This window comes from Synchiropus splendidus, chromosome 6, assembly GCF_027744825.2.
Source record: "Synchiropus splendidus isolate RoL2022-P1 chromosome 6, RoL_Sspl_1.0, whole genome shotgun sequence".
NCBI classification, from domain to species: domain Eukaryota; kingdom Metazoa; phylum Chordata; class Actinopteri; order Syngnathiformes; family Callionymidae; genus Synchiropus; species Synchiropus splendidus.
The window spans coordinates 13,147,055-13,170,341 of NC_071339.1; the positions used below are offsets into that span (position 1 = coordinate 13,147,055).

General features: G+C 45.8%; 2 protein-coding genes across 2 annotated transcripts; both read left to right on the forward strand.

Annotated features, from left to right (window-relative positions):
- Positions 1-4,601: 4,601 nt before the first annotated feature.
- LOC128760425 (sodium- and chloride-dependent GABA transporter 2-like) lies at positions 4,602-12,307 on the forward strand. The gene is made up of 14 exons (XM_053867836.1): positions 4,602-4,788; positions 7,263-7,397; positions 7,859-7,999; positions 8,111-8,198; positions 8,262-8,394; positions 8,551-8,685; positions 9,059-9,162; positions 10,940-11,064; positions 11,133-11,245; positions 11,313-11,450; positions 11,531-11,633; positions 11,708-11,808; positions 11,963-12,133; positions 12,200-12,307. The coding sequence occupies exons 1-14, from the start codon at positions 4,602-4,604 to the stop codon at positions 12,305-12,307; spliced, it is 1,782 nt and encodes a 593-aa protein (XP_053723811.1).
- A 4,862-nt stretch (positions 12,308-17,169) lies between these two features.
- On the forward strand, positions 17,170-23,286 carry LOC128760426 (sodium- and chloride-dependent GABA transporter 2-like). Its single transcript, XM_053867838.1, has 15 exons — positions 17,170-17,174; positions 17,299-17,483; positions 18,169-18,303; positions 18,759-18,899; positions 19,011-19,098; positions 19,162-19,294; positions 19,451-19,585; positions 19,965-20,068; positions 21,944-22,068; positions 22,137-22,249; positions 22,317-22,454; positions 22,535-22,637; positions 22,712-22,812; positions 22,942-23,112; positions 23,179-23,286. Exons 1-15 carry the CDS (start codon positions 17,170-17,172, stop codon positions 23,284-23,286), a joined length of 1,785 nt encoding a protein of 594 aa, XP_053723813.1.
- The last annotated feature ends 1 nt before the right edge of the window (position 23,287 follows it).

The following is a 23,287-nucleotide window of genomic DNA, read 5'->3' on the forward strand; positions in this document are numbered from 1 at the left end:
GGGTGTGAAAACACATTGTGATGTTTTGAGGTAGTGTGTAGAAAAAGCAATGGCACTCAAAACAGAACCTTTCGGATCACCACAGGTTGACTGTGGATGGAGGGACGTTTTCCTAGGTGACCGATGATGACCTGTCTAAAAGATGTTGCAGTAACCAACACGGAGCCGTGACTTTGACTCCCACCCATCAGTGGAGGTGGTCAGTGAAATAGTTTGGACCGCCGTACGGTGTTGCCAACTCGTCGGTAAGGAAAGTTATTATTGTCAATCCAAGATGTTGCTAGAAGACCAAATGAGCCTTTTGCCAGTAAAGTCCCCAAGAACCAACTGTATCTACACTGACTGGAAGGATAGCTGTTCACGGGACATAATCCTGATGAACCTGCTGACAAGAAAGGTCAGGAATCTTATGCGTAGTTCTCTGGGCCAACCTATAAAAAACCCTCGTGGCAGGTGTCGTCATGGTAGTTTAAGACCAACTCAACGGTTGGAGCAGTCAGACGAGTTAGAAAAGTAAATTCCTCTATCCTCCTTAGGTTCCAGTCGATCGTTTTTATCGACTCTTTACAGAGCTGGCAGGATACTTCAAGGTCACTTTTTCTTTCATTTCAATATTTCAATGTTGGGGAGTTGCATCATTTTTTTTTTTTCAATTCTAGAGGGTGCAACAGCATCAAGTGTAGAAAGAAAGCCGAACACTACTTCTTCTGTTGAGATTTGTGTATGTACACTACGCATTAAAACTGCTGGCGGTAAAGTGTCATGGAGTTTTGCTAGTTTTTACTATCAATTTACTACCAATTTCTGGGGATTGATGTAATATAAACAAATAAGTTAAAATGCCAAGCAGAGAGAGCAGCTAAGAATGTATATTCACTTGTTCAGCAGCATGGCGGTTTCTTTAAATAATCTTTGCACGAACCATCACGATACGCTTCACATTTCCCTTAATAGATCATAATAGTCAAACAGTACATTGAAAAAAACAACATGTCAACATTCTTATAGTCTACTCTGCTTCTAGGTGGGTTGACCTTTGTATTCTGAAATCACACCTCAGTTCTCAAATCTGACTTGGTATTTTTAAGCTGGATGTTCTTGCAATGAAACATTTTTTGGGGGGTCACTCAGCCCCAAAACAGCAACAGTACACCATGGAAGGAACAAACACTTTTTAACCATACACAGTTACCATACCCAGCACCGGAAAGCTACTAGGTCCTTCTTCCTGAAGTGTCAGTGGCCAGTTTCTGTCATGGCTCCGCTTCCAGGCTCCGAGTCCTGGTTTTGCTTCTCTACCTCTGTTCCTTTGGCACACGGCTGGAGCCGATTATCCCCTGATTACGGTCTTCAAGAACACCTGGGCTCCAGCAACGTGTGCCAGATCGTTGTGTCTTTGTTTCCTGCCACTTCTCCTAGTCCCTGTGTGTTTCCACGTTCCCTGTGGTGATTCCTGTGATTTTGGACTCCTCTCGATCCCCTGTGGTAACTCCCGGTTCTCGTGTCTCTCCCTGTGTTCGGCTTCTGCGGTTCTCGTGTCTCTCCCTGTGTTCGGCTTCTGCGGTTCTTGTGTCTCTCTCCCTGTGTTCGGCTTTTACTTCTGTGCGCTTGCTAGTTCTTTTGTTACATTGTTTAACCCTGCTGTCCTGAGTTAGTGTTTTTGGTTTCTTGCTGTTTGCCGCGTGTTTCTTGGTTTTCTTTTGTAGTTTATTCTCGGTTTCATTTGTGATTTAAGTTCATTTAACTCCCGGTTCGGTGACGCTTTCTGTTTTGACTTTTTACTAATTTTTGTGCACTTCTGTTAGTTTCATTACTGTTTTTACACTCTGCGTTTGCTCTGTTTCTTCCCGGTTCGGTGACGCTTTCTGTTCCATGTTAGTTTGTTTAATTATTAAATATTATTTATAATTCCCTCCTGCCTCCTGTGCCTACAACCATTTGCACTTGGGTCCTACACCACGTCTCCTATACGTGGCTTTAGCTCCCTCGTCCCTTCGTATCGTGACAGAAACGATCTGGCCCTAATTATGGACCCAGCAGTGGTGAAAGGCTGGCAGGAGCAACTAGACACTCAGGCCACCAGGTTGAGTCATATTGAGAGGATGACTCTGTCTATTTCTGAGATGTTGGACTCCATGTCTGAGGCGGTTGCACGGCATTCCTCCCGCTCTGCTCTGTCCGGTGTTCCGCTTGCTTCTTCTGCTCTTCCGTCGGAGCCAATTCTGTCGGTTCCCGCCCGTGATTTTTTTTTTTCTTCGTGACTCTTGTGTTTCCCCGTCTTCGCCTCCCGTGGTCTCCGGCGCAGCTCTCAAGCCGGCGCCTCCCGTGTTCTCCGGCGCGGCTCTCAAGCCGGCGCCTCCCATGTTCTCCGGCGCGGCTCTCAAGCCGGCGCCTCCCGTGTTCTCCGGCGCGGCTCCCAAGCCGCCGTCTCCCGAACCCTCCTGTGCGGCTCCCAGGCCGCCGTCTCCTGACGATTCCAGCGGGGCTCCCAAGCTGCCGCCGCCCGACGACTCCAGCGGGGCTCCCAAGCCGCCGCCGCCCAAAGACTCCTGCACGACTCTCAAGCGGCCGCCTCCCGAGGACTTCTGCGCCGCTCTGAAGCTGCCGCCTCGCAAACGTTCCTGCACGGCTCTCAAGCCGCCGCCGCCTCCTGACGACACCAGCGGGGCTCCCAAGCCACCGCCGCCGCCTCCCGACGACTCCAGCGGGGCTCCCAAGCCGCCGCCGCCGCCTCCCGACGACTCCAGCGGGGCTCCCAAGCCGCCGCCGCCTCGCCCTCCCGACGACTCCAGCGGGGCTCCCAAGCCGCCGCCGCCTCGCCCTCCCGACGTCTCCAGCGTGGCTCCCAAGCCGCCGCCGCCTCGCCCTCCCGACGTCTCCAGCGTGGCTCCCAAGCCGCCGCCGCCTCGCCCTCCCGACGTCTCCAGCGGGGCTCCCAAGCCGCCGCGCCCTCCCGACGTCTCCAGCGGGGCTCCCAAGCCGCCGCCGCCGCGCCCTCCCGACGTCTCCAGCGTGGCTCCCAAGCCGCCGCCGCCGCGCCCTCCCGACGTCTCCAGCGTGGCTCCCAAGCCGCCGCCGCCGCGCCCTCCCGACGTCTCCAGCGTGGCTCCCAAGCCGCAGTCGCCGCGGCCTCCCGACGTCTCCAGCGTGGCTTCCAAGCCGCCGCCGCCGCGCCCTCCCGACGTCTCCAGCGTGGCCTCCAAGCCGCAGTCGCCGCGGCCTCCCGACGTCTCCAGCGTGGCCTCCAAGCCGCAGTCGCCGCGGCCTCCCGACGTCTCCAGCGTGGCCTCCAAGCCGCAGTCGCCGCGGCCTCCCGACGTCTCCAGCGTGACCCCCAAGCCGCCGCCGCGGCCTCCCGACGTCTCCAGCGTGGCTACCAAGCCGCCGCCGCGGCCTCCCGAAGACCCCAGCTGTGACTTCCCACCCGCCACCTCCCCAGGACCCCAGCTTGTCTTCCGGGTCACTGCAGCCCGGCTCTTCCAGTCGCTCCAATGGGCCTCCTCCTCCCCTCGTCTACGACGACCGTCCATCCAGGACTGGTAGAACACCAAGAGGTGTTCTTTAAGGGGGGGGGTACTGTCATGGCTCCGCTTCCAGGCTCCGAGTCCTGGTTTTGCTTCTCTACCAGCCGAGCTGAGCTGACAACTTTGCAGTGACCCACATTGCGAAGTGGCTCAGACTTGAAATCCTGCTTGCGATAGAACACACATGTCACTTGAGTCTGAGTGCGGGCAGCCCCGCACAATCAGTCATGACATGCAGACTGTCAACAGCGAAGAGTGCTGCCAGCGATATCCAAATTTTACGATAGATCGGGAAGCCGCTTAGACAAATCAGTCTCAATTCCAATTATGACCACGTCTTCAGCATCCTCCACGGAAAGGATCGATAGGCACACAACCCTCCATTCTCCCAGGAGTCCATCGCAAACGCCCCATCGGCGCAGGCGCGCTCTCCTCCACCCATTCTCTTGGTCGAGGAAATGTGGTCGATTGAGAGACCAGCTGACCAATTCCATGATTTCAGAAAGTCAATTGACTGGACAGTACACTGTGGCCAAATCACAACGTCCATTGAACTCTTCGCCCTTTATCCTTGCCAGACTTGTGCAACAGAGATGTACACTCGAGATACCAACATTCAATACGTGTTTATCTCTAGAGCCTCTGCAGAAACGGATCATAAAGAAGTTGGCATGAACCCTCAAGATAGGCATCATATCTCAAATCTCAACGAACATTCCGACAGACTGTCAAGCTTCACAACATTTATTTTCCTTTCTCTCTCTCTCTCTTGTGTTATATTGGATATCATATGTTTATAATGGGGTTTCTGACTGAGTCATTGTCGTTAAAATCTGTTGTTGAACTTACTTATTACCGGTTGGTATAGAGCTCAAAGAGAGAAGAGGAGATGGAGATAAAGTGAGAATAAAAAAAACAGATTCTACACATTGGAATGTGGAAGTTTAAACAGAGGTGGGGCTAAGGTGTATAGTATAGAGATATACTAGAGATTCCAAACAGCAGCAAGTGGAATTCTACTGAGTGTCTTCAACTCCGGTGTCTGATCCCCTCTTCGTTCTCTCTGGTTGCAGCACAATGGCTCAGCACTGTCACCTAGACGGGAATTTAACATCTGAAGAGGACACTTCACATCCCACTCCCATCATCAAGAGTCGAGGACAGTGGTCAAGCAAAGTTGAGTTTCTCCTGGCCGTTGCTGGACACATCATCGGGTTGGGGAATGTGTGGCGTTTTCCTTACCTGTGCTACAAAAACGGAGGAGGTGAGCAAATTACAAAGCTCAATAAAAACTGTTGTGTCGACAATAAAAATATTTTTAAAAATGATAAAAACCAGATTGGAGAAGGCAGTATAAATCAATAAATGTAAATAGTTTGCACGGAAAAAGTGCGAGAGGTAGATAGAAGAGGTTATGATAAAAAGTCGCATGTCGCATGCTTGTATTGCCTTTAACTCGGACAGCTGTTGGCCTCGCTCGGAAAACCATGTCAGGTTCTGCAAGTAGATCTCTCAGAGATGGTTGTCAGTGGCTTCTCATTAGCAAGTTTAGTTTAGTTAAGTTTTTTTTTTTTTTATTTATTTGTCAAACTTCCTCTCATTGTGCACATCAGAATTCAAATGTGTACTTGTTTCTCATCTAAACACTACTCCAATGGAAATTTCACAAAGATAACTTCTTAAAATACATACTAGTGTAATGCAAACAACTCTCAGTTCAAACAATGCTGGTCACTGGTTTTAAATGAACATCGATAAATAACTCATAAATACTTTCTTCTTTAATTTAACATACACATAGATTTTTACATCCTCGTCATCACATCCTGTCAACTAAACCTGTGCTGTTTGTGATGGTGGGTCCCACTAGAGAAGTCATAATAAAATTGACACATATTCTAATACCCACAATCTAGGCTCGCTCATGTCTTTGATGGTTGTCTGGCGTCGTATTGATCCTTGAAAGTTCTTCTTGAAGTGTCCAGGCCTTCCTTGCTTCATCACATTGTCCATGTGGCGGTTGCTGGAGCAAGTATCCACCGTCCAACCATTTTCCCCTCCATCATGGAAGCTCCAACTCTTTGAGCTCACACAGCTTTGTTGTCACCAAAAGCCAACAGTTTCCCAACAGTCTTTTTCTCCAAGTGCTCTTGTGGAGTCGTTCAGTTAAGCAAGGTTGATGGTTTGCCAGGACTAGTTCATAGATCAGTCTTTCAGTGTTTGGCGAGCAAACATCTCTCTTCCTGTTCTGGCCTGAGTGTCTATTTGTCATGGCCCAAAACCCACCCAGAACTGTATCTTCATGGTGGTTATCTAAGTCCATATCTAATTCCTTCCTTTCTTTTTGACAATTTTCCAGATATCTATATATCATTGTCTCCCCTATAAGACTAACAATAAGTTGCGCTCTGATTGTTTTTCATTTTTCCAACTTGTTCAGCCACGCCCTACACCGAAACAACTCCCAGCTGTCAGATTCTCATTTAAACAGATCTCTATTTACATACGTCTAGCAGCGATTTCAACCTTTACAATAAGCATTTTGTACAGCTTCTTACTCAGCATAACATCTAACACACGAACATCGTCATATCAACATATGGAATTGTTGTACAATAGTGCTAAGCTTAACTCGACTACCTGCTTTGTGCCAAGAAAATGTAGTTACAGTAGCAAATAATTCCATCCTCTCTCTCTTTCTCACTCATTTTCTCTCTCTCTCTCTCTCTTTCTGGGAGCATTCCATTTCTCCCACTCGCACACATGAACTCACTGCTCACACACACAAACTCAAATTCCAGAGCTGAGTCACACAAGCACACGTGGGAGGGGTACATAGCGGAGGCACTGCGCTCCTCCAGCTCTTCTCCCCCCTTGACCGCACCCAGCCTGCACAATTGCAACTGCGTCACACAATCTCACTCACTTCTCAGCCTCAAACATAATAAACTTTAAGTGAAATACACATCAAGACACCAATATATAATGCGATCACATCCATTTGGCAAGACTTATGTGATCCTCCGTCTCCCCACTCTCTACATATGGTTCTTTCACCGTGAGGTCGATTCTGCATCCAGCTCTCACCTAACAGTATCTTACGTCAAGAGCCCTTGCACTGCAGGGATCAGGCCAGATGTTCCTCAGTCATCGGTGAGAACGTTAGGGCGCCACAACACCTGAAGCTCACTGTTCTGCATGGATGGCGGCGATACCTCCAGCCAAATGGTAGGAGGGAAAACTCTCTGTGACAGGGGTGACCAGGGTCACTTGTGATTTTTGTTGCCCTTCACAGGCAACCCCAACTTTCCTCTGATCTCACTCCTCTTCACAATGCAACCCACCGTCACTCCTGTGGCACAAGATATATATACTGACCACACAGGCAGGGTTCAGTGTTGTATATGGACGAATTAAGTTTTCACATAAAAAGAGACGAATGTTGGGGATGGGATGGCGCTCCATTCATTCTAGGTATAACAATGGGTCAATGCTATTCAAAGTCCATTAAACGGACGAGGTCAGTCAAGGAGGAGGAGAACCACATAATACATAATACCCATAATTCAATGATTTAGTGAAGAGAGCTTCCGTACGTCTCCTGGTCCCTCTCCCTGCGCGCTATGATCCCAGTGCCCCCACCACATATTGGTGGACCATGGAACTACACCAGTGAGTTTGTGACCCCCACCCCACTTCAGTGGCTTGTGTTTAAAAACAGTCATTTGTGTTTCCCAGGAGCGTTCCTCATTCCATATGTCATCTTCCTCTTCACTGGTGGTATTCCCATCTTCATGCTGGAGACATCCCTGGGACAATACACCAAACAAGGAAGTATTACATGTTGGAGGAAGATTTGTCCACTTTTTGAAGGTACGATTTAGGAGTGAGAGACAAAAAACATTTTGGAGTGTCTTAAAAATCTCATTTGCTCATGAGATGAGAGACATATGCGTCATATCATGCTGATCGAAACAATTGTTTATATTGATTTGAGACTCAATATTATCATCAATGTGGCGGATTTGAGAAAATGGCATTTCAGGAGGTGAATGCAAAGCATTGTATGCAGTCTTGGTATATGAATTTCAACTTTTTAAGTCAAAATGTTTGGACCTGTTTTGCTGTGCGCAGACCTTTGTTAAACTAGTGACTATTTTATGGCAGCATTTTGATGGTGATTCAAAGGTTGTTTTGGATCTGAGCTCTGTTTAAAAAGGGCACAGATTGTTTTACTACTGAGTGAGCATGGACCCCTTTTTTTTTCAAATATCTAAATGTGTCAGTCGAAATAAAAGCAAATGTTGCTTGCATATTATTGTTCCAATCAATAGGTCTGGGATACGGGTCTCAGGTGGTGGTCCTGTACTTCAACATCTATTACACTGTCATCCTGGCCTGGGCTTTTCTCTACCTCTTCTCATCCTTCAATGCGGAACTCCCCTGGTCCAGTTGCAACAACACCTGGAACACAGGTTATAAAGAATTTTTGTCAATCGTGACATGAAACATGGCAGCAAAATGAATAACTGTAAGGATATGCAGAGTTTCTATCAAAAACAATCTTGATTTTTCTTTCTGATCAGAGAGGTGTGTGGAGTTTGATCGGAATGATGTTCTGTTCAACGTAACCGTGCCGGCCAATGCCACATCACCAGTGAGAGAGTTCTGGGAGTAAGTCACTCAGATACATATTATCCTGAACATGAAACACATAACTTGTTTTTTCTATTGAAGGAGACGAGTTTTAAATATCACCGGAACCATTGATGAATTGGGGGGGATGCGATGGGAGTTGGCGCTGTGCCTCCTCCTCTCCTGGGTCATATGTTACTTCTGCGTCTGGAGAGGAGTCAAGTCGACTGGAAAGGTACTAACCTTAACATTTTTAGCATCACGTGTTCCTGTCAATGCTTCTGTATTCTTTCATGTAAACATGTCGCTAGTATTGTAACACAAGTCAGCAGCAGCAGAGCAGTCGTCTTTGTCCTTGCGTTCACTTTGACATTCCATTGTTTTGTGGCAGGTGGTGTACTTCACAGCCACGTTTCCGTACCTCATGTTGCTGGTGTTGCTTGTCCGTGGTCTCACGCTTCCTGGAGCCTTAGACGGCATCAAGTTCTACCTGTATCCAGATCCAACCCGCCTCTTGGACCCGCAGGTACGTAGAACTCTGCTGTTTGGACATGATTTTCCATGTGACATACACTTGTACAGGGAGCCTAAGTCTCCGCCCCTTCTGGTCGGTCCATGGGACCTAAGATTGGACAAAATGAATAGAAGTCTACAGGGAGGTGAAAGTTATTTTCTGGTCCACTTTGCCTCATGCCCTGGATCACACACCTGCTGCACCTCAATTAAAATGATTCATATTGGTGTGAGTTTCGACTCTGTATGTTGTGTGTATGTTGATTTATTTGTTTGTGAAAAGACCTAATTATTTGGACTACAACTCAAACATTGTATGTATGACGTCAGACCAGACTCACCCTTCATGTCAAACAGATCAAGACAACAGTTTTCCTTGTTTTCAGGTGTGGATGGATGCTGGAACTCAAATATTCTATTCCTACGCCCTTTGTATCGGCTGTCTGACTGCTCTCAGCAGTTATAACAACTACAATAATAACTGCTACAGGTATGTATGAAGCAAATCTCGACTGATCTGGTGCACACAGAGGAATAGCAAAACTACTCCCTCAACCATGTCATGACAAAAGTCGTCAAAGGTGCAGAATACTTTAAAATAAAAGAGTCAAGATTCATGATTTGTCATATGCATTTAAAACACAGGGTCAGTGATGCAAGGAAAAGCTTGGGATGAGAGAAACCGTAGACTTGCAGAGAACACAAAGTACTAGCAACATGCAATGCTAGTGTCGGATAGATAAAGGTGCTAAAGAGATCAAAGTGCTACAAAAGTTAGTAAGTGTTACAAAACAAAAGAATCCTTCTTACACAGTAAGTGTGATAGTATTGCACAGGTAAGGTGGGGTAGATATTGAACGGTAGAGAGGTACCTTAAAAAATGCTTTAAGGTGTTTCCATTATTTTGTCCAACCCCTGTATGTCCTGGATGCAGAGGAGACTGCTGCCTGTGATGTCCTCTGCCGATCGCTCTACCCTCTGCAGTGTTTTGAGGCTCTGGGCTTTGCAGTTCCCGTACCACATTGTGATGCAGGTCACCAGCACGCTCTCGATGGTGCACCTGTAGCAGTTGGTGAGGATGTTGGTGTTCGTGCCAAACTTCCTCAGCCTCCTCAGCACATTGTCAGCGTGCAGTGTCCAGGACAAGTGGTCAGTGATGTGCACGTCGGGAATAGAGGAGCGGGTTGAGGACACAGCCCTGGGGAGTGCCAGTGAGGAGGAAAGGTGATGAGCGATCCTCACCGCCTGTGGTCTGTTGGAAAGGAAGTCCCATATCCAGCAGCAGATGGACTCCTCCAGGCCGACACCAGTTTCGAGGGGATTCTGGTGTTGAATGCCGAGCGTTCTCAAGTATGAGTTCCCCCTCTCCAGGTGGTTGAGTGTGATGTGGACTGCCAGAGCAATGGCGTCGTTTGTAGACCGCTTTGCTCGGTACGCGAACTGCAGGGGATCCAGGGTGTTGGGAAGGGAGCCAGAGATGTGTTTCTCAATGATCTGCTCAAGGCACTTCATGGAGATGGATATGAGTGCTATGGGCCTATAGTCATTAGGACAGGATGCTGTGGGCGTCTTGGTACAATGGTGGAGGTCTTGAAGATGGCGGGCACGATAGACTGACTCAGGGACAGATTGAAGATGTCTGTGAACACCCCGGTGAGTTGCACAGGCTCTAGGGACCCGGTCGGGGATGCCGTCGGGCCCTGGAGCTTTGTAGGGGTTCACCATCTTGAGCGCCTGTTACACAGTGGCTGTGTCTAAACATGGCACAGCGTCCTCGTTGTCCATGTGTGCTCTTATAGCAGACGTGGCAGTGTGGTCAGCATCAAAGAGGGCGTAGATGGTATTTAGCTCATCCATAAGTGTTGCACTCGACAGTTCCACTGGCCTGCTCCTCGCCCTGCTGTCCATGATGCAACGCAGTCCATGCCACACATGTATGGAGTCATGGCTCTGCCGGTTTGAATCCACTTTCCATGTACTTGGCTGCTTTGTAGGCATCTGGGTCTCCTGAGTTGAAGGCAGCTGTGTGGGCCTTAAGTTTGGCACGCAACTCTGGGGTAGGTGCGGATGCTGGTTTGGGGCACCGTGTCCTCAATGTCCTCAAACTTCCCTATGTACCTCATGACAGAGTCTGTATATGCACTAATATCTCAGTCCGCTGCATCACTTAAAACGTTTCACCTTTTTTTCGCATGAGCCTCTTTTGCATGAGTCGTGTAAAGTTGACATACAGAATGATATACAGTGGGCACTTTTTCCTCCTTCAGGGACTGTGTGTGCTTGTGCCTTCTGAACAGTGGCACCAGTTTTGTGGCAGGTTTTGCCATTTTCTCCGCCCTGGGTTTCATGGCCTTCGAGCAGCAAACGGACATAGCCACAGTAGCAGAATCAGGTAACAAGAAGAAGCTGATGAAAGAATCATTTCTCGTATTTCTCGTCCCATAATATTTTTCATCCCAGGTCCTGGTTTGGCCTTCATTGCCTACCCTCGTGCGGTGGCCATGATGCCGCTCCCTCAGCTGTGGGCGGTGTTCTTCTTCGTCATGATCATCCTGCTGGGACTGGACACTCAGGTTGGATGCTCTCAGACAAACTTGTCAACAAGTCCATGTCTTCAGGACTGTTGTGTCTCTGCTTCAGTTCGTAGGACTTGAAGCGATGGTGACGGCCATCTCTGACATGAAACCTTCCTTCTTCCACGTGGGCCATCGCCGTAAACTTCTGCTGCTGCTCATCTGTGTTGTCTCTTTCTTCATTGGCCTCACCATGGTGACAGAAGTAGGATTTCCTTCATGTCTCCCAGTAACCAGACCATTCAGCAATGACTTGACTCACTCAGGTGCTGGTCTCCTCGACAGGGCGGCCTCTACATCTTCCAGCTGTTCGACTACTACTGCTGCAGTGGAATGACGCTCCTCCTCTTCGCCATCCTGCAGTCTGTGTCAGTCGCTTGGGTCTATGGTTGGTAAACTCACTCACGTCTGATCTTCAAATCATTGTTGTCCATCAACGCTGTGTGTCTTCGTCTCACTCAGGAGCGGATCGTTTCTATGACAACATTGAGGACATGATAGGACACAGACCAGCGCCGCTCATCAAGTACTGCTTAAAGTTTATCACCCCAGTCATCTGCATGGTGAGTCGACCTTCAGTCTGATCTCAGACATGTTGCTCACACTGGCTTTTTTAAGTTCAGTAGACCCACTGGAAAATCTTTACAATCCTTTTTTTCTTTGGTGTTGTATGTTTTGTTCCCGAAAAGAATCATGACCTCATTCTCTCTTGTGCAGGGAACCCTTGTTTCCTCTTTAGTTCAGTTCACCCCACTGAAATTTAACAACACCATGGAGTATCCCTGGTGGGGCACCACGCTGGGCTGGTGGTTCACACTCTCCTCAACACTCAATGTTCCCCTGTGGATGCTCTATAATCTGTGGAGAACACCGGGAACATTACGACAGGTAAAGACATACAAGTTCCCCAGTAGAACTGTCTGAGTTCTTCATTACAACTTTCCCTCTCAACAGAGATTTGCCACCTTGTGCACTCCGTCCGATGACCTTCCTCTGTGCAAGAAGAGGAAGAAAGCACTTGAAGTGGAAAGCTTGGCCCTGAATCCTTCATCAGCTTTGTGAGAACTTTAGCCTCACAGCTCAGACAGTTCTCACTTGTGCTCTCTAATCAGCAAAGTTTGATCCATGGTGTAAATGTGCTTTATCTGACTTTAATCTTAACCAACAAACTACTGGACTTTCTTGCAGACAGGAGCAGCTACGCTTTACTAGCAGGGTTCTGGACGGGGGCTTGAAAGACGCACTCTTGCCCAAACATAATCGCATCATGCCAACTTCTATTGAGGAAAGCCTGTAAACATACGTTGATGTGACAGTAACATGGACATAACATGTGACATGGAAACAAGACCAGGATGATAAACAAGGAATTCCGTCCACGTTTTTGACTTACAACAAGCTACAATGCATTCGCAGAACAGTGAGTCGCATCTGTATAGAAGGTTTGTTTGAAATGGTTCAAAATAATTAAAATATTCTCATGGTGTTTTTTTCAGTGCTTCATTTATGTACAAATCCATCTGGTCACTTTAATATGTTGATCAGGTCCTGAGGCTCAGAGAGGCATTTAAGATAATATTTTCAAAGTCAATATACATTTGAAGAACAAGATTTTAGAATAAAATCATGCAAAAGAGATTGTGATAAAAATCTAAACAGTCATTTAAAAATTGCCCTGCAGTCATTTTTGAACAAATACATTTTAGACTATTTGTTTCTGCAAATAACAGAAACAAATTGTCTGGTGGTAGCTACGACTTTTCACAAATTAAAAGGTACTTTCTTCGTGGCACAATGGCGCTTTGGCCGAGGTTCCTTTGGTGGTGAGCCTGGGTTTTTTTTTTCAATGAACGAAGTGTTCCATGGCTTGACAATTTTTATAAATATTTTACATTTAAAATACATTTTTAAAAAGGAAGAAATAGACTTTCATTTGTCACAAGACTCACAGAACATGCTAAACATACAAGAATTATGAATGATGAGGGACCTTCATATAGTGTTTGTGTGCACCTTCAGTTAAGCCAACTCGGTGTTCTGCAGCGGTCAGCACCCGTTGAAGATACATCAATGAGCAGGGAGTTGGATTCCTATCCCTGTAGATGGTCGACTCAAATGCCACAATCTGTTACACATCAAGAGCAAAACAGGCAGCAGGTGACATGAAACATCTTAAGTTGAGCCAAACAGGCAAGTTAAGCAGATCAGCGAACATTGTAATACAAAGAAAAAAATCATTTATATGTCGACTCAAAAGAGCAGATTGAGGATTTATAAAATGTATTTATTTTAGATAAGAAGATCAGACAAACCAACAGTCAAACAGTGCTTAATAAACAGCACAACGCTTCATAGTAACACAGATGATCTAGAGGAACAGTCCAGTGTGTTGTCTTCACAGCATCTGCTTCCTGGCTTCTTTATTTGAAAAGTCTTGGATGACTTTTCAAATAGCCTCTCTCCCTAAACCTAACCATCCAAAACACATGGCTCACCTTAAGCCGGACGCTGAACCAGACTTAAATTCAATTATAATGACCCACTCATTTTGAATTCTTCATCCTCAAATTGAGGCTTCAACTTGTGGGGTCCGGCAAAAGTGCATTACCCAAATATGGATGAACCGTGTTCTTTCGCACCATATACTCAGGTGACATCTCATCCTGCTAACACTATGGTCCCTCAAATAAATCGAAAAACATCCTCTTTAGCAAAACATTTGCTGTTCTCCTTCCTGAGTCAATGTTTGACCAACAAATTCGACCTGCTCTGTTCTTAAATGAAACAGCCTTTTCGTCTCACACAAGGAACACAGGTGCAGAACCTCTGACATTGACAGGAGGTGAGTGGTTTCTATTACATTCTGCCTTTCCTTTTATTTTCATTTGAATGTATGAAAAATATATGGAAGCCTGTTTTTCTGTTATGTAAATAAAATACTTATATAGAGAGTATATATTCAAAATGCTTTCCTTTCTTTTTCCCACGAATGCTATTGAGCTATATCTCAGCACATTCTCTTCCACTTGTTCGCTCCTGGCGTCATGAGGGGCTGGAGCCTCTCCCAGCTTCAGAGGCCAGTGGCAGGGGACACCCTGAACAGGTCGCCCCGACACACACAGTATAGACAGACATTCACACGTACACACACACACTCCAACATATACATTTGTACCGTTTATGAATTCATTTTAGAAGGTTTCGTTGACGTGACACGTGGAAACGAATACGTTTTTATCTGCTGAAACAATCCAGAATGATGTTTCTGAAGAGGATTACCAGGAAGCTCGAACACATTAGACCACACGTTATTTCAAACACAAAGATAGATTTCAAAGTCTCGACCTGGAATCAGGTCTGAGGCATGTTGCATACACAAAATATGTCTATCCAGGTCCTTATTCAAGGTCAGGTGACATGGTAGAAGTCATATCTGTGGTGATGCTGTGACTTTTAAAGCAACGATGCCTGACATTTAGACATAAATAGATTATTTTCAGATTTCCTGAGACGACAGGTTTCATTTTGAACAATCCAAAATCCTGGAGATCCATGGAGCCTGTTAAACGCTCCCTTCGACTATGTAACTTTCTCTGGGCGAGCCGCCCGGAAGAGTGTTCTGTAGGTGGCATCACCGCCCCAACTCCACCCCCACCACAAGACTTTATCACATAAGGGCAGAGCACCTCGGCAGCGAGCTGAGTTCCTTTGTTCGCATCATGGCAGAAGAATTGAATGACAGAGCAAGATCCCAGACAAGTGTCAATATAGGAGATGCATTTACAGCCTGGCAATAACTGAGAGCTACAAAAGGCTTTTCATCTGATCCGGAAGTGGCGACGTTTCTACTTGACTAGTAAGTAAATTTTGTCCCCGTTGTGTTGCCAAATCATTACACAAATGTATATGTGTTTGCAGCAAAACAGATGAACTTGCCGTGATAAAACGGGATAGATATACTTCGTGTATGGTGAAAATAGTTTTTCAAGTAATTGAAAATGACTTGCTCATGTTCTAACGCAGTTATGGATGTCTGCTGTTTGTCATATTGTACTGTTGAAGCACGCAGTGAACATACAGCTGGCCAAACCATTAGCCACCATGCTAATAACCGCACTAGCCATGTGAGTCAATATATTGTGGTGAACAGTGTTTGTACCGGACTTCGAAGGCATTCTTGGTGCTTACAGCGAGTCTTGGATGTGCTATCAAACGTGGGGGACTTATTTTTGTGATGATAACAGACGTGGAAGTGTCCGTTACTCATTTTATTGTGTTTATCACAGTGGCTAACATCCGTGGCTAACGTCTACTAGCATTTATCAGACAGAAAAAAAGTTGATTCACCGTCGTTTGCAGTGTTCATGTTCCATCTGGTACGGACAAGTGTTTGCATGTTGTATCTCATGATTGAGTCCTCTGATCTGCAGACCTGCTCGGAGCTGCCGAGAGACGCGACCAGCGCCACTTTTCATCATCCCTGGCGATTGTTCTGGAACTGATTGAAGAAGAATAGTTTCTAACTCTGATGTCTGTGTCCACAGTCAACTCGAAATAAACGTGTGAATGGATGTCTTGATGTTCTCGCTCTGATCGCTGTTTGTCTGCTGCTTATTGAAACACAAGACAGTCACAATGTAATAAACCAGAGGAAAAACGCTGCTCCTTCGTCTTTATTATTCTACAGCGCTGTGAACGACAGTGGTGCACCACCACGGCTTAGATGCTGGTGCAGTTCTACACAGCCATCATCGAGTCCATCCTCACCTCCTGAATCTCCTTGTGGCACACCAGTGCCAGGCACATGTGGGATCTGAGATGACTCTTCTCTCCCAGAACACGTACAGTTTGTGTCTCTACCCTGAGGCAGGAGGCTATGGTCCATCCGCACCAGAACACCCTGCCACAACAGTTTCATCCTCATAGCCATCTTAATTTCATTCATTCACCACACAATCCTGCTCGATGTAAATATTCTCATTACGCTTACTACACATATTTTGTTAGGCATCAGCACTCCGCACAACACTGAACAGGACTAAGCACTGGTTACCTGACGATGGATGGGTGTATATTTGTTTGAGTTGGATGGTCAGCTCTAAACTGACCATCCAACTCAACCCATCATTTTTCTGTTCGAAGAATTATGGCCCCTATTGATGGTTTTGAATTGCTCTTGTGTGGTCCCTCAGCGAGGACGTCTTTGGGAGACAAACAGCAACATAGACTCAAGGCCCTCTACAGTGGAAAGAGGGTGATGCAGGGAGGTGATTTACATTTCAATGGGTGTAACCTATAGGAATTGCTTTTGTCTTTGCCGTCTACAGATTTCAGTGGAATTTTCTGGAACCAGGTGACAGAATTTCTGTGGCATGTCGGGTCACCATGCGGATCCAGGAAACATTAGACGGATTTGTCCCTGTCAGAGAACTGCAGCGTTCAGACCTTGCTTTTAATAAATGCACTACACCGCCTCTCAACAATGAGCTTTGGACAAACTCATTGGTGACAGTCACTTTATGGCCTGCCATGTGGAGTTAGATGTTTTGTTTTATCACCAAGTTTTGATGCTATTAAAAAATTAACTGAAATCCAGTTTTTCATTTATCATATCTTGAAGACAATCTCCCAAGTACTTCATTCAGTATCATTCAATAGTTTTGAATTCTAATCGCTCATCACCTGTTGTCATGTAGAACTGACCCACATTTAACCGCACAATAAGATGGACATAACATTTTTTTTGGTTTGTTTGTTTTTTATCCGGTGTTTTCTATCTGGTATCAAACACCAACTGTGAGTGATGGTGTTTCTAATTGAGACATTGGTGCCTGTGGTAAAAGTTACTCACACCATACTATTACCAATTTTAAGTCCAAGGACAGAAGAAGAGGGGGAAGGGGCTAAGAAAAAGGAAATTCGTAATGTCGTAAAACAAAGGAGGGGCTGAGGTAGAGTCCCACTCAAATCTAAAGGTGTCTTCAAAGTGGATTCTGAAGAAGAATGGAGACGTTCTGTTGAGATTCACGCAGCTTCATCTTCTCTGGTTGCAGCACAATGGCTCAGCACTCTGACCTGGACTGCAAGCTAAGGTTGGAAAAGGACACTTCACATCCTGCTCCTGTCAACCGCGGACAGTGGTCCAGCAAGACTGAGTTTCTCCTGGCCGTTGCTGGACACATCATCGGGTTGGGGAATGTGTGGCGTTTTCCTTACCTGTGCTACAAAAACGGAGGAGGTGAGCTTCACAGACAAATTGCAAAGCTCAGGATGTGGATGTGTTTTCTTTTCATCTTGTGACATTCAAACTCAGATTTCTTTATTGTCATTCAGCATTAAAAATTGGTGATGCACTGCAAAAAATAAATGTCGGTACATCACATTTGTAGCAACAATAAAAACAGTTGTGTTAACAATAAAAAAATGTAAGAAAAAACAGATCAGAGAAAGCAGTATAAATAAATAATTATAAATAGTTTGCAAGAGGTAGAAGTTAAAATGTGAGGTATTTGCGTAGGGCCAGGCCGGTATGCATGTGGTTCGATTCCGTATTTTTCCGCCTTTCTAACCAAGTGACTTAATATGTATATATATTATGAATGCAGTCTGCGGTGCTCTGGCGAAATGGCACTGTGGAGTGATAGTAGCTCGTGCTCGTAGCATCAATATTTGGTGTTTGCTTGTCACAGGTATTAAACTTGAGCTCAGCTTCCCACAAATTGATTCTGCTGACATCAGAATGTGGGAAAAAAAAACAATTCTAGAAGGAAATATTTTTTTAATGTCACCAAAAAAAAACTATATATATATATATATATATATATATATATATATATATATATATATATATATATATATATATATATATATATGCAACGCAACGCAACGGCTTGTATTTAAAAACAGTAATTTGTGTTTCCCAGGAGCGTTCCTCATTCCATATGTCATCTTCCTCTTCACTGGTGGTATTCCCATCTTCATGCTGGAGACATCCCTGGGACAATACACCAAACAAGGAAGTATTACATGTTGGAGGAAGATTTGTCCACTTTTTGAAGGTACGATTTAGGACTGAGAGACAAAAAACATTTTGGAGTGTCTCAAAAACCTAATTTACTCATGAGATGAGAGACATATGCGTCATATCATGCTGATCGAAACAATTGTTTATATTGATTTGAGATCAATGTGGCGGATTGGAGAAAATGACATTTCAGGAGGTGAATGCAAAGCATTGTATGCAGTCTTGGTATATGAATTTCAACTTTTTAAGTCTGAGCCAAAATGTTTGGACCTGTTTTGCTGTGCGCAGACCTTTGTTAAACTAGTGACTATTTTATGGCAGCATTTTGATGGTGATTCAAAGGTTGTTTTGGATCTGAGCTCTGTTTAAAAAGGGGACAGATTGTTTTACTACTGAGTGAGCATGGACCCCTTTTTTTCCAAATATCTAAATGTGTCAGTCTAATTAAAAGCAAATGTTGCTTGTTATTATTATTGTTCCAATCAATAGGTCTTGGATACGGGTCTCAGGTGGTGGTCCTGTACTTCAACATCTATTACACTGTCATCCTGGCCTGGGCTTTTCTCTACCTCTTCTCATCCTTCAACGCGGAACTCCCCTGGTCCAGTTGCAACAACACCTGGAACACAGGTAATAAAGAATTTTTGTCAATCGTGTCATGAAACATGGCAGCAAAATGAATAACTGTGAGGATATGCAGAGTTTCTATAAAAAACAATCTTGATTTTTCTTTCTGATCAGAGAGGTGTGTGGAGTTTGATCGGAATGATGTTCTGTTCAACGTAACCGTGCCGGCCAATGCCACATCACCAGTGAGAGAGTTCTGGGAGTAAGTCACTCAGATACATATTATCCTGAACATGACACACATAACTTGTTTTTTCTATTGAAGGAGACGAGTTTTAAATATCACCGGAACCATTGATGAATTGGGGGGGATGCGATGGGAGTTGGCGCTGTGCCTCCTCCTCTCCTGGGTCATATGTTACTTCTGCGTCTGGAGAGGAGTCAAGTCGACTGGAAAGGTACTAACCTTAACATTTTTAACATCACGTGTTCCTGTCAATGCTTCTGTATTCTTTCATGTAAACATGTCGCTAGTATTTTAACACAAGTCAGCAGCAGCAGAGCAGTCGTCTTTGTCCTTGCGTTCACTTTGACATTCCATTGTTTTGTGGCAGGTGGTGTACTTCACAGCCACGTTTCCGTACCTCATGTTGCTGGTGTTGCTTGTCCGTGGTCTCACGCTTCCTGGAGCCTTGGACGGCATCAAGTTCTACCTGTATCCAGATCCAACCCGCCTCTTGGACCCGCAGGTACGTACAACTCTGCTGTTTGGACATGATTTCCCATGTGACATACACTTGTACAGGGAGCCTAAGTCTCCGCCCCTTCTGGTCGGTCCATGGGACCTAAGATTGGACAAAATGAATAGAAGTCTACAGGGAGGTGAAAGTTATTTTCTGGTCCACTTTGCCTCATGCCCTGGATCACACATCTGCTGCACCTCAATTAAAATGATTCATATTGGTGTGAGTTTCGACTCTGTATGTCGTGTGTATGTTGATTTATTTGTTTGTGAAAAGACCTAATTATTTGGACTACAACTCAAACATTGTATGTATGACGTCACACCAGACTCACCCTTCATGTCAAACAGTTATGAATCAAGACAACAGTTTTCCTTGTTTTCAGGTGTGGATGGATGCTGGAACTCAAATATTCTACTCCTACGGCCTTTGTATCGGCTGTCTGACTGCTCTCAGCAGTTATAACAACTACAATAATAACTGTTACAGGTATGTATGAAGCAAATCTCGGCTGATCTGGTGCACACAGAGGAATAGCAAAACTACTCCCTCAACCATGTCATGACAAAAGTCGTCAAAGGTGCAGAATACTTTAAAATAAAAGGGTCAAGATTCATGATTTGTCATATGCATTTAAAACACAGGGTCTGTGATGCAAGGAAAAGCTTGGGATGAGAGAAACCGTAGACTTGCAGAGAACACAAAGTACTAGTAACATGCAATGCTAGTGTCGGATAGATAAAGGTGCTAAAGAGATCAAGTGCTACAAAAGTTAGTAAGTGTTACAAAACAAAAGAATCCTTCTTGCACAGTAAGTGTGATAGTATTGCACAGGTAAGGTGGGGTAGATATTGCACGGTAGAGAGGTACCGTGAGTACTGAACACTAAGTGAGGTATCCACAATGATGAGGTAGATTACAGATACAATATAATATATCATGCATCATCGAGAGTGGTTTATTGCAGATTGAGAGTTCAGGAGTCTGACAGCTTGGAGGTAGGAGCTGTTTTTCAGTCTTTTAGTCCGTGCAGGGAAGCTCCTGTATCATGTGCCAGAGGGTAGCAGACGGAAAAGTAGTTGGCCGGGTGTGTACTGTCCTTGGTGATGCTGTGTGCCCTGCGCAGACTGTGATATGCAGGGGTTGGACAAAATAATGGAAACACCTTGAAGCTAAAAAAAAGCTTTAAGGTGTTCAGGCTCTCGATGGCGCACCTGTAGCAGTTGGTGTTCGTGCCAGGATGTAGACTTTCTGTCGGGTTTTCTTCACCACGTTGTAAGTGTGCAGTGTCCAGGACAAGTGGTTAGTGATGTGCACGCCGGGAAATTAGGCACTCTCGTCATTGTTGGTGATGAGGCCGATGATGGTGATGGTGTTGAAGCTGTGCTTTGCAGTGCAGTCGTGTGTGAATAGGGAGTAGAGGAGTGGGTTGAGGACAAGCAAGTCCCATATCCAGCAGCAGATGGACTCCTCCAGGCCGACACCAGTTTGGAGGGGATTCTACGCGATTGTACGTGAACTGCAGGGGATCCAGGGTGTTGGGAAGGGAGCCAGAGATGTGTTTCTCAATGATCTGCTCAAGGCACTTCATGGAGATGGATGTGAGTGCTATGGGCCTATAGTCATTAGGACAGGATGCTGTGGCCATCTTGGGGATGGGAACAATGGTGGTCTTGAAGAACAATGGTCTTGAAGATGGCGGGCACGATAGACTGACTCAGGGACAGATTGAAGATGTCTGTGAACACCCCGGTGAGTTGCACAGGCTCTCGGGACCTGGTTGGGGATGCTGTCGGGCCCTGGAGCTTTGGGGGTTCACCATCTTGAGCGCCTGTTACACAGTGACTGTGTCTAAACATGGCACAGTGTCCTCGTTGTCCATGTGTGCTCTTATAGCAGACGTGGCAGTGTGGTCAGCATCAAAGAGGGCGTAGATGGTATTTAGCTCATCCATAAGTGTTGCACTCGACAGTTCCACTGGCCTGCTCCTCGCCCTGCTGTCCATGATGCAACGCAGTCCATGCCACACATGTATGGAGTCATGGCTCTGCCGGTTTGAATCCACTTTCCATGTACTTGGCTGCTTTGTAGGCATCTGGGTCTCCTGAGTTGAAGGCAGCTGTGTGGGCCTTAAGTTTGGCACGCAACTCTGGGGTAGGTGCGGATGCTGGTTTGGGGCACCGTGTCCTCAATGTCCTCAAACTTCCCTATGTACCTGATGACGGAGTCTGTATATGCACTAATATCTCAGTCCGTTACATCACTTAAAACGTTTCACCTTTTTTTTGCATGAGCCTCTTTTGCATGAGTCGTGTAAAGTTGACATACAGAATGATATACAGTGGGCACTTTTTCCTCCTTCAGGGACTGTGTGTGCTTGTGCCTTCTGAACAGTGGCACCAGTTTTGTGGCAGGTTTTGCCATTTTCTCCGCCCTGGGTTTCATGGCCTTCGAGCAGCAAACGGACATAGCCACAGTAGCAGAATCAGGTAACAAGAAGAAGCTGATGAAAGAATCATTTCTCGTAATTCTCGTCCCATAATATTTTTCATTCCAGGTCCTGGTTTGGCCTTCATTGCCTACCCTCGTGCGGTGGCCATGATGCCGCTCCCTCAGCTGTGGGCGGTGTTCTTCTTCGTCATGATCATCCTGCTGGGACTGGACACTCAGGTTGGATGCTCTCAGACAAACTTGTCAACAAGTCCATGTCTTCAGGACTGTTGTGTCTCTGCTTCAGTTCGTAGGACTTGAAGCGATGGTGACGGCCATCTCTGACATGAAACCTTCCTTCTTCCACGTGGGCCATCGCCGTAAACTTGTGCTGCTGCTCATCTGTGTTGTCTCTTTCTTCATTGGCCTCACCATGGTGACAGAAGTAGGATTTCCTTCATCTCTCCCAGTAACCAGACCATTCAGCGATGACTTGACTCACTCAGGTGCTGGTCTCCTCGACAGGGCGGCCTCTACATCTTCCAGCTGTTCGACTACTACTGCTGCAGTGGAATGACTCTCCTCCTCTTCGCCATCCTGCAGTGTGTGTCAGTCGCTTGGGTCTATGGTTGGTAAACTCACTCACGTCTGATCTTCAAATCATTGTGGTCCATCAACGCTGTGTGTCTTCGTCTCACTTAGGAGCGGATCGTTTCTATGACAACATTGAGGACATGATAGGATACAGACCAGCGCCGCTCATCAAGTACTGCTTAAAGTTTATCACCCCAGTCATCTGCATGGTGAGGAGACATGTTGTTCACACTTTTAAGTTCTGTAAAGACACTGGAAAATCATGTATGAACAATGAAAATGTGTTCAGTGCAGAAGGCAACATTTTGTAATAATTTATAAACATCTTCCATTTGTAGGGAACCTTCATTTTCTTCCTGGTTAAGTTCACCCCACTGAAATTTAACAACACCATGGAGTATCCCTGGTGGGGCACCACGCTGGGCTGGTGGTTCACACTCTCCTCAACACTCAATGTTCCCCTGTGGATGCTCTATAATCTGTGGAGAACACCGGGAACATTACGACAGGTAAAGACATACAAGTTCCCCAGTAGAACTGTCTGAGTTCTTCATTACAACTTTCCCTCTCAACAGAGATTTGCCACCTTGTGCACTCCGTCCGACGACCTTCCTCTGTGCAAGAAGAGGAAGAAAGCACTTGAAGTGGAAAGCTTGGCCCTGAATCCTTCATCAGCTTTGTGAG

Excerpts from the sequence above, each read along its gene's own strand:
- LOC128760425 (XM_053867836.1), top strand. The coding sequence starts at position 4,602 with ATGGCTCAGCACTGTCACCTAGACGGGAATTTAACATCTGAAGAGGAC. Across the intron at positions 8,395-8,550 it reads GAGTCAAGTCGACTGGAAAG|GTGGTGTACTTCACAGCCAC; the intron begins GTACTAACCTTA and ends GTTTTGTGGCAG. Across the intron at positions 11,451-11,530 it reads GCCTCACCATGGTGACAGAA|GGCGGCCTCTACATCTTCCA; the intron begins GTAGGATTTCCT and ends TCTCCTCGACAG.
- LOC128760426 (XM_053867838.1), top strand. Across the intron at positions 18,304-18,758 it reads GATTTGTCCACTTTTTGAAG|GTCTTGGATACGGGTCTCAG; the intron begins GTACGATTTAGG and ends TCCAATCAATAG. Across the intron at positions 20,069-21,943 it reads TACAATAATAACTGTTACAG|GGACTGTGTGTGCTTGTGCC; the intron begins GTATGTATGAAG and ends TTCCTCCTTCAG.